This window comes from Ziziphus jujuba, chromosome 1 (genome assembly GCF_031755915.1).
Source record: "Ziziphus jujuba cultivar Dongzao chromosome 1, ASM3175591v1".
Lineage (NCBI taxonomy): Eukaryota > Viridiplantae > Streptophyta > Magnoliopsida > Rosales > Rhamnaceae > Ziziphus > Ziziphus jujuba.
In genome coordinates this window covers 5,280,169-5,290,364 of record NC_083379.1, presented here as the reverse complement: position 1 = coordinate 5,290,364, position 10,196 = coordinate 5,280,169, and the positions used below count along the sequence as shown (strand labels likewise).

At 30.7% G+C, this 10,196-nt stretch overlaps 2 protein-coding genes across 3 annotated transcripts; both read right to left on the bottom strand.

Moving 5' to 3' along the window:
* Positions 1–649: 649 nt before the first annotated feature.
* On the bottom strand, positions 650–2,511 carry LOC107412369 (probable WRKY transcription factor 65). 2 transcript variants are annotated; one of them, XM_016020139.4, is made up of 3 exons: positions 1,946–2,511; positions 1,621–1,779; positions 650–1,475 (listed from the first exon to the last, which is right to left on the bottom strand). In XM_016020139.4, the coding sequence occupies exons 1-3, from the start codon at positions 2,122–2,124 to the stop codon at positions 956–958; spliced, it is 858 nt and encodes a 285-aa protein (XP_015875625.3). In that variant the 5' UTR covers positions 2,125–2,511; the 3' UTR covers positions 650–955. The 2 variants fall into 2 exon arrangements, with proteins under 2 accessions (XP_015875625.3, XP_015875633.3); XM_016020147.4 differs by having other exon boundaries at positions 1,621–1,776; positions 1,946–2,510.
* Positions 2,512–8,212: 5,701 nt separating this feature from the next.
* LOC125420611 (uncharacterized) lies at positions 8,213–9,418 on the bottom strand. The gene is made up of 3 exons (XM_048467244.2): positions 9,204–9,418; positions 8,945–9,061; positions 8,213–8,802 (listed from the first exon to the last, which is right to left on the bottom strand). The coding sequence occupies exons 1-3, from the start codon at positions 9,282–9,284 to the stop codon at positions 8,527–8,529; spliced, it is 474 nt and encodes a 157-aa protein (XP_048323201.1). The 5' UTR covers positions 9,285–9,418; the 3' UTR covers positions 8,213–8,526.
* Between the last annotated feature and the right edge of the window lie 778 nt (positions 9,419–10,196).

The following is a 10,196-nucleotide window of genomic DNA, read 5'->3' as shown; positions in this document are numbered from 1 at the left end:
TTTTCACAGATTGATAATAAAAATCAGTCCTAAAACTTTAATTTTTACAAAATAAATAAATAAATAAAAGTAGTTCCCCCAATATAAAACTCCTTTCCCACAACCCTTCCTGTATCGAATATTAGATATTATCTGGAAGGTTTTGTCCAAGTCATAATATTACAGCTCCAGCTGATGGAATATACCCTAAAAAGTCAAAAGCTTTTTTTTTTATTTTTTTTTTATTTTTGTGGTTTGGTACGAATAGGCTTTGGCCGGCTAAGTCGTTTTACTTTTTAAGTCTAATCCCCAACCTAACAATCACAACCTTCCTCTCAGTTTTCTCATTATCCAAACGTTGTGTTTTTGTTTTGTTTTGTTTTGTGAGTTGCACTATATATTCTGTGACAACATGTTTTCATAAATCATGATTAAAAAGTATAACACATGCAAAATATGTAAGAATAAAGAGTTTTGCCAAATGGATAGTGTTATTGAACAGGGTACAGTAATAAAAAGAGCCAAATATTTGGACTCAAAAATTGAAGAATTCAGAAAATTGCTTTTTTGATTGTAATAATATAAATTTGTAGGTTTGGTGAGTATTGAGTTTAAAAGTATTTATGCGAAAGTGGGGACCGCCAGCTGTTTGGAAACGGACGGCAATGGATGCCAATTACAACCAGATCAAGACAGATCCAGATTAAGACTTTTTATTTATTTCACTAAACGCTAAAATCAAGGGGAAATATATAAAAATTAAAATAAAATAAAATAAAAATATTGTAAAAATAAAAAATCTGAAAAAAATAATAATAATAATAATGTAAAAATGTTGATGATGGTGTTATCTTATAGCGCAAGATTCTCTCTCCCTTCCCTCCCAGTTGTTGAATAATCGTAATTAAAATGAGGAAGAAAGCCCCTCGTATTTTTAATAATAATATATATGCAAGAGGGGCGGCGGCGACACGTGTTAGCAGATCTCCACTTGTGGTCCCACGCCACGGTGGCCGAACACCACGGAGCACTCTGGCAACTCTCCCAGATCGGCAAATAGTGATTCGTCCTCTTCCCGCATCGGGAACACCATCCCGCCAACGTCACCACCTGCGTCGGAGCAGGCGCCGCCGCTCTCCGCGAATATCGGGCTTTCAAGAACCGTGGACGAAGTCGTCTCCATTTCATCGAACCAGCGAAATTCATCCGTCGCCATCACCGGTTCTTCGCCGAGGTCCGCGAACCTTTCCTCGGGCTCGGGTTCCGGGTCAGTATGATGGTGATCGGTGGCAGTAGGAGGAGTTTGAGGTTTGGAAGGTTGCTTGGCGGTGGTGGCGGCTGAGTGGTGGTGGTGGTGATGGTTTCTAGAAGGAGGCGGCCATGGATGGTTGTGTTCGGAGGAGTAGGTGACAACAAGCATGGTGGGGTCCACACGGCTCCTTTCTACTTGTTTTCTTGCAGGGCAGCCCTTGGAGCTACTGCACCTGTAATACCCTCTGCCGCAGACAACAAAATTCAATCAAATGATTGGTTTAAGATTTATACATTCAGAGATTCACAGAAAGAGTGATATAACTATATATAGCAATCACAAAACAAATGTGAGAAACTGAAATTGTTTTATAGTAGTAGTAGTATTACCTGGGATAGGGAGAGCCTTTGATGGGCTTCTGACCGTACTTCCTCCAGGCCCATGAATCAGACGGCGGCGTATTACCAGTGCTGCTTTCCCCTTTAAGCCGCGACCCTTCAACTTCCTTTATCGGTACGGATACCACTCTTTTCTGTACGGCTCTCCTGCTGTGTGTCAATCCAAAAAAAAAAAAAAAAAAAAAAAGAGAAAAAAAACAATATTCAAATTTGCCATTCATTTCCAAACTACTAGTACAACCAAAAATGATTAACCATGCAATTGATATTGAATGATTTTTATATATAGCAGAAAGAAAGAAGTGGAAGAAATTACCTTTTCTTTGGAGAGGAGGCGGAAAGGATATTCTTAGAGTCGTTGTTGAAGAAGGTGGAATAATTAGAAGGAGGAGGAGAGTCGGTAGTAGTAGAAGATGTAGAATTGTCGTTGTCTTCATGGTCGAGGTCGCTCATAAATGGGGTTGGCTTGCTGTTGCTCAATCTAGCTGCTTCCATATTTATGGTATTTAATGGTTGGAGATTATTGAATTCAATTCAATTCAGGACTTGATCGGACAAAACCCACAACGAAGTCGGCCGGCCTACTATATATATATATATATATATATGAACACACCGCTATATACCCAGAAGGAAGATTGTAGGACACACAAAGTGACTGCTTAATTTGCTGAGAAACAGAGAAAAGAGAGCGAGAGAGAGAGAGAGAGACAGATTTGGATGATATTGATGAAAGAAATTAGAAAATGGAGGAAGGTGGTGTGGAAAGGGTGGTCCTTTAAAAATATTGGGCGTCACTTTGACAAATTGGGGTTAAGCATTTGTTTTTAAGAGGACGTGCTAACAATGTGATATTTTATTATTTTACTCTTTTTTTTTAATTCTTTTTTTCCCACAGAAGGTGGGGTTTGATATAATTACTAAACTAATTTATATTGCAATTTTGAAAGCGACCCCACTTTCTTTTTATTTTATTAAACAAATAAATAATTTCCAACCCACCACCCCACACCCCCCCCTATATTGGCGTAAGCCTATGCCCTTTAAACATTTGACTAACACCCTTTTGGTTGGTCTTTATCTACTTTTTCCTTTTACCAAATTATATTTGTCATTGTTATTTCTATATATCTTACTATCTATGTGCTAATAATCTTGCATTAGACAATAGACAAACTATACAATATATATATATATGTATGTTATCAAATACATCAATAATCAGACCATCATTAACGACAAATACCAATATTAAAAGTTTATATATTAATTATTTACATTTCATTTATGTCATTATTCGGAGCTTTGGTTTGATCAGGATATTATTTATTCAAACTTTGATTAACCAAAAAAAGGGATGTAATATGTAACATTTGGATCACATTCAATTATCCTGGTTGCAGTGTTCAAATTGTGGTATACTATTTCATGCAACAACAACACCAAAAAATAAAAATAAATAAAATATATAAAAAAAATCAAAATGACGGTATGCTACATTCTCATAATTTATTATTTAGAAAACAACTCAGATAACAATATAAGTATTTTTTCATACTACTCTTTCTTTTTCTTTCTTTTTTAATGGATGGGGAAAATGTACGTATATGCATATTCATACGTAGCATTGTTCTCATACATTAATGTATTTGGCCCCTCAAGAAACAAAAAATCTGACTCCCTCACTTGATCTCAATATTGGTTTAATTCTATAAGACCAATGTCCCTATGCTTATAAGCATATAAGATATATCCTTAATACTATCACATGTAATTGTCCCCCAGTTAATTAATTACACCATCAGGCATCAAAATATGCCATATCATTCATTTATGTATATATTCTGCTTATTGATATTACATGGTTAGTATATAAATTGGGACACAATCACTTTTTCAAAAATATGACTTCCAAGATTTGGTACTACAAATGGAGCTTGTGTTATAATTAATCAAACGATGATAAATTATAGATGTTTACTTTGAGCTTTATAAATAATCTTTGTTCCACTTTTTATAAAGAGCTTTCTAACAAAAATACAAAGCACTAATAAATTTGAGCTTTTACAAGTTTGAGCTTGCAGATTGAATCTCCTAAAAGTCATGAGAAACCTTTTATATCTGCTTTGGGGATATCTGTATCATCCAAAGTTATTTAATCTTTTTTAACTTTATTTTTAATTTATTTCTATAAATCCTTACTTATCTCACACTCATCTTATGTGAGATTCCATAAAACATAAGTTCAAATTTTATGTCGTATTTTTGTCATTTTGTAAGAGCTTTAAACTTTTTATGATTCTTTATCGTTACAGATATATACATACATGCACATATATAAATATGTTTACACATTATACATATTGCAATTGTACACCTTTAATAACAGTTAAATATATATATATATATATATATATATATATATAAATAGAGGGAAAAAAATGAAAATACAGATACGTATTGTGATGGTGCTCTACCAACCGCTTTCATCAGTTAAATATTATATCAAATTGTTCGAGGACTTAATAATCAATAAACAATTATATGGTACCATGGAAATTACTTGTTTTTCGAGTGCGGCAGACCTACTGTTTTTCTCAATTGAAAATTGGAAATTATTTGGAAATTGTTTTCTTTTTCTTTTTCTTTTTTCGTTTTTTAATTGCAAATTATATAGAAATTAATTGTTGCCCGTTCAAATTTCAAAGAAGAGCCAATTTAGTAAAGAATTCACATGGACTTTCACTCTGATGGAGGAAAAATTAAGGACGTAATAGTAACGCTATGTTTATCGACTTAGCTATTTTCTAATGCTATATAATAATGCATCAATGATGATGATCTCACCGATTTTGGTCTTTTTTAAAAAAAAAAAAGAAAAAAGAATGGCCTTAATTCAAGGGCAATTAACCTATCTATCCAAATTCATTACATTTTTTTTTTTTTTGGTCTTTAATTATATGGAGAAGTCAAAGGAATCCGATCTTATCTTAACTTTATTAAAATAATTAAAAAATTAGACCGATATGTTTTCTATGAAACTTTCACTAGACAAAGCAATTAGTTTAATTAGTAAGAAATAAATACACAATTATATATAATATGAATGATTCCAATCGCCATATCTGTCTCCTCTCTTCATAAGATATTAAGAATGTGTGGAAGGCAAGGAATTGAGTAACATTCCTCCCCAAAAAAAAATAAAAAATCAAGACTTAAAAAATTAAAATTTTTAAAAAAAAAGTGTTAAAAGTAACAATGCCTCTTTGTTCTAAGCAAGACTCGAGTTATCACATTCAAATTACTATTATTATCTCAAGAAAATTATTTCTCTTTTCTGGCTTTCACATCCATGAGGATATTATTATTTGGTTAGCATAAAGTAGAACAAAAGTGAAAAGTGAGAAAAGAATTATAATTTTATTTAGTTTTAGGTATCAATTCATTGATGCTTTTTGTTGTTTTGGCATAAAGTAGGGACAATTTGAGCTTATTTATATAAATACTCAGTCAAATTTACACTATAAATATCTAAAATTGGCTAGAGATAAAAGTTTCTTGGTTCCAATTTTTTTTCTAGGGTATGGAAAAGACTTGTAGCGGGTTCGAAAATTGACTGGGTCATGATTTGTTAAACTTTGTGTCTCTCTCCAGTAGGAAAAGGACGGAAAGGGGCAATTGGTCGATTTGTTACATCAAATATATGTATCTATATATATATATATATATATATATTCAAAAGTCTTCTAGAGCCTATGGATGCCGTGAAGCAATGTGATTATAATTTCATATTCTTTTTATACATGCAATTTCTCCAGCTTTTCTATATAATCTCTGATCAAACAAGGAACTTTTCTATTATTCTTCCCTAGTTTTTTTATTTTATAAATAATTAATTAAATTCCAATATTTATATATTTTTTGAATATTCAACATCTCAATCTTCTCTCACCCTAGCCAGTTAGCGGATATTTAATAAATATTTTATAAAACTATATATTTTATTTTATTATTATGTGATATTGTATGTGATTATAAGTGATTGAATTTATATATAATATTTTATTGATAAAAATGATAAGAAATCACATTGCATCATGGTGCTATGCAAGTTTTTTAATCACCTACGGCATCATTCATGTCGATCTTCCAATGTTTCACATTCTACTTAATGTTTTCCATTGTTATTTAACTTCTGTTTATTTCCAAGAAACAGAACTCCACCAATCCCAGACTTCTATTATTTGCATATTAATCTATTGGCCCTCATTAATCATTTGACACTCTTTCCTAAGTGCCAAAACACAAACTTTTCCTGCAGAACATGGATATATAATCAAATATAAAAAAATAATAATAATAATAAGAATAAAATATTTGTATAATGCATGCTTTAGGAAGCTTCCCTGTATATGTTAATGAAGGATAAAAATAAAATAGGGAGCATATCTGGAGTGTATATTTGGCATTAAATTAGGCATCCTGATTTCAACGCCCACCAGACTGCAACTGCAAATTGCATTCAGCAGTTAGTGCCATGTAATCCACATGTTGTTCTGACCCGAATACTATGGAGTTTCATTTATGTCAAATATATGGGAGTGTGGATTATTATTTATTTCTATTTTGAAAAATCAGAATTAATGAAGGTTATATTTAAAGGTTTTATAAAATGATGTATTATTAAAAAAATAAAAATAAAAAATTGTAAATTCTCGTTAATGTTGATGTGAGAACACTATTTTTGTTTGTTTGTCCAAATAGTGCAAGCTTTCATATTTGGAACTGAATACAAGGGCCCACTGTTGTCTGTTCCACCTCCAAGGAAATACATGAAAAGTATGGTTATTTTTCTTATCTTAATTTAGAAGAGAAAAATTTCAGCATTTCGTCATTAAATGGGTCACATCTCTAACATAATCTAACAATTAATGCATCCTGGTCAAGCTGTCTGATGATGTTTTAATGTAGTCTTTTTCTAAAAACTATAGCTTTTACTATTCAGCCAAAAAAATAAAAAAAAACTACTAGAGCTTTTTCTTTGGGACCTCTTACTTGAATATATTATTCATTTATTTCCTTATTATTTTAATTAATATCATTGATGATTTTAGTAGAACGGTAAAAATATACTTATTCCTCAAGCAATTGATTCCCAAAAAATATGGACAATCAAATTCTAGTTACTACTTGTTCAAACAATTTAATTCTGTAATTATCAAATCATATTAATAAATTAAAATTATATAATTTTTCTATGGTTCCATACTTACACATAATATAACTCCGATGAACGAAGTATGGAAACTATACATTCAAATGTGTAATATAAAAGTAATTCTGTACTTTAAAAGTTGGGTTTTGTTGGATATGAAGTGGGTCATCTCTCCAAAAACAATTTCGTATTAGATAACACTTAGACTTGTATACTTATTAATATGTGAACATACTCCAACTGAAAATTTAATCCTAAGAAAATCCCGATTTCTGTCATCATTTTTCCACATCGTCTAACTCAATCATGAACCATCTTTTATTTCTTCTTGTTATTGTCAAATAATATTATTTTAATTTTTGTGATAAGATAGGTTGAAATTTTTAAAGTAAATTATTTTATATTAAATCCTAATGCATTTTTGTTATTTTATATTGTTTAATAAGGAATTAAATTTGTATAAAATCTTTAGTATGATTAAGATGTCTAAACTAGTAAAGACAAATTTAAGAAATTTTAATGTATTTTCTTTTTCTTTGTTGTTGTTGTTGTTGTCGGTGGGGTCATAGGCCCACATCATAATTTGAAGGCTGATTGGACACATTCATACTGATGGGCCTTACCAACCTCTAACACCAAAAAGGCCTTCTCCCATAAATTATATTTTCTTTTTTTGGGTCCTTCGAGCGACTCTATCAACCCAATGAATTCTCAAGTAAATATAAAATTGAATTATTATTGTTATTATTACCTTTTTTTTTTTTTGTTTTTTTTGGATGAATTATCTAATTTAAGTTCATTATGTATAATTCGAATTCATATTTTTTTAAAATATAAATAGAAATGTTTAATCATTTAGAACTACTGCTTTGTCAATTATTATTATTGTTGTTATTATTATTATTATATATATTTTTTACCCCTCATCTGTAAAAGCTTAAAAACAAGTCGAGCAAAAATCATAAACTGGGTTTTTTATGTGACCGTGAGAGGTCTAAGGTAAGACATATAACCTCAATAATTCTTTTTTTTTTTCTTCTTAGGGACATATTCACAATTTAATATTTTTTGTAAAAATACCTATACGAAAAGAAATATTTATTTAAAATAAATTAAAAACCAAGCTGTACCAAATACGATTTCTTTTTCACCAACAGAAGTGGGGAAAAAAAAAATTGATAGGTATCTTTTTGTTTTAATATTTATCAAATTGCTGAAAAAAATTGCGCCTTAAAAATCCCTTGACCCGGAAGCAACATTTTTTAAAGCTGTCCAAAAAGAGCTAAATCATCCTCACATTCGAAGTAACTATTTATTAAGAACTTGTTCCCTTTTAGCAAAGAAAGATATATAAGAAAAACCAAAAAATAAATAAATAAATAAATAAAAGGCCCTTGCTGTAGTACAAGAATGATACTATCCTTAATTCAAACATATATCACTTACAAAGTGAAGTTTGGACTCTAATAATTGTAGTTTTACTAAAATAAATGCAAATGCTAATATTTACCAACATACTTCAGAGGGAACCCCCATTTCACCACCATGTTTTGTCTTTTACCCTCCAGAAAGAAAAAGTGACAAATACACATAATTACGAGATACAAAATCAATGTGTTTTATTAATGAAAACAAACAAGGAAGAGCGAGCAGGTAGGTAGGTAAATTGCAAAAGTTCTCAATTAATTCATGCCCTTGGTGCCAAATTGTTGATGCTTTTCAGTTGCCTTTATGATAGCTTGTGTGACATCTCTGACATCCATGGCTACTTGGTTTTGAGGTACAGCAGTGGCTTCCATGGCAAACAAATCGTTGCAAGAAACTCTTGCTTCCACAATATGAAGACCCATTTCCTCAAAAGCCTCTAAAACAGAGACCAGAGTATCTCCTTCTTTCTCACAGGTCACACTTACAGCAAACCCTCCCTCATTGTTCTTCTCAACTTTCACTTCCTGCACCTACACACATACACACACACACACACATATATATATATATATATATATTTTATAATTTGATTCAACCAAATAAATTATTTATATATAAAAAAAAAATCAAATTAAAGCCACTCTAATCTAAATGGGAATTAGAGATAGAGACCTTGGGCTTGAGGAAATGTTTCATAAGGTTTAAGTAGTCTTTTTGAGCTGCTTCCAATCTGAGTTTCAGTAGATGAATGTAGAGAAAAGTATCCATGACGATAGAGCTCCTTTTCACCTTCAAAATAATAAGATGAACAAAAATGTGAACTTGCAAATTTGTTACACGGCAGAACAAGAATATAAAATAAAATAGCCAGAGCCACAAGAAATTAGTATGTGTATAATTTTATTTTATTTTATTTTTTGGGGGGAATTACGGATTTGGAATGGGTAAGAGTTGGCCGAATGTGAAGCTTTCTGCGCAATGCTATCCTCTTCTGCATCCTTGTGGAAACCATTTCTCTCTCTCTCTCTCTCTATCTCTTCTGATCAGCAAATAATTTTAGGATGTAATAACGAAATTTAGTTATATATATATATATATATATATATATATGGAGTGGATTAGGTGCAGTGTAATACTCAAGAGGGAAAGCAAAATGACCGGTGGATATATAAGTTGTAACTTAGTAAGGGTGTTGGTTTGGCTTTTTATAGCATGCTGGAAAGGAAAGGAGTGTTGAGTGGATGAATTTATGTTTTTGGGATCTCGATTTGGCAACCAACTTTCCTCTTGTCTTGTTTTATCAAAAAAAAAAAAAAAAAAAAAAAATCTTTCCTCTTGTCTTGTATTTATTTGGAAATATATCCATCAACAAATAAATGGAAACAAAAAAATAAAACAAAAAATAAAAAAGGCTTTGGTATACTTTAATTGGTAGGACCAAATACTTGGCATTGGTGTAATTTGAAAAGTAATTTCACACTTTTTCTTTCTTCAATGGGAATAAATAATTAAAAATGTTTAAATCTGTCTCCGAGTTTTTGTCCTAGTATTTAGGACTGATCATCCACTTTTAAAAAATAATAAATAAATAAAATAGGGTAACTACGTACTCCTTCAATTATATGTCTTTTTAAACTTTGTTGCTTTACACTTTCTTTTCTTTTAATAAATTAGAAATAGAGATTTTAGCATCAAATTTTAAATTTAAAAATTTGGCAAAAAGTAGTCCTGCATTTTCTGTTTAAAAGTAAAATAAAATATGACAAAACAATTTTTATGCAAGTTGCATGAATTTTGTATATTTAACTTTATCAAATTTATCGGTTGAAAGAAATGATTGGACTTTCTTTTTTTTTTTTTTTTTTTTGCCCCTTTTTGAAAGGCATGGCTGGATTTAACCGACAAGAAAATAATAGTTTAAATG

Bases quoted from the DNA above. Each gene is read 5' to 3' on its own strand.
- LOC107412369 (XM_016020139.4), bottom strand. From the start codon at position 2,124: ATGGAAGCAGCTAGATTGAGCAACAGCAAGCCAACCCCATTTATGAGC. The intron at 1,780-1,945 runs GTAATTTCTTCC...ATTGACACACAG, and splicing joins GCCTCCTCTCCAAAGAAAAG to CAGGAGAGCCGTACAGAAAA. The intron at 1,476-1,620 runs GTAATACTACTA...TGTCTGCGGCAG, and splicing joins AAAGGCTCTCCCTATCCCAG to AGGGTATTACAGGTGCAGTA.
- LOC125420611 (XM_048467244.2), bottom strand. From the start codon at position 9,284: ATGGTTTCCACAAGGATGCAGAAGAGGATAGCATTGCGCAGAAAGCTT. The intron at 9,062-9,203 runs GTAATTCCCCCC...ATTATTTTGAAG, and splicing joins CTCTTACCCATTCCAAATCC to GTGAAAAGGAGCTCTATCGT. The intron at 8,803-8,944 runs GTCTCTATCTCT...GTATGTGTGTAG, and splicing joins AACATTTCCTCAAGCCCAAG to GTGCAGGAAGTGAAAGTTGA.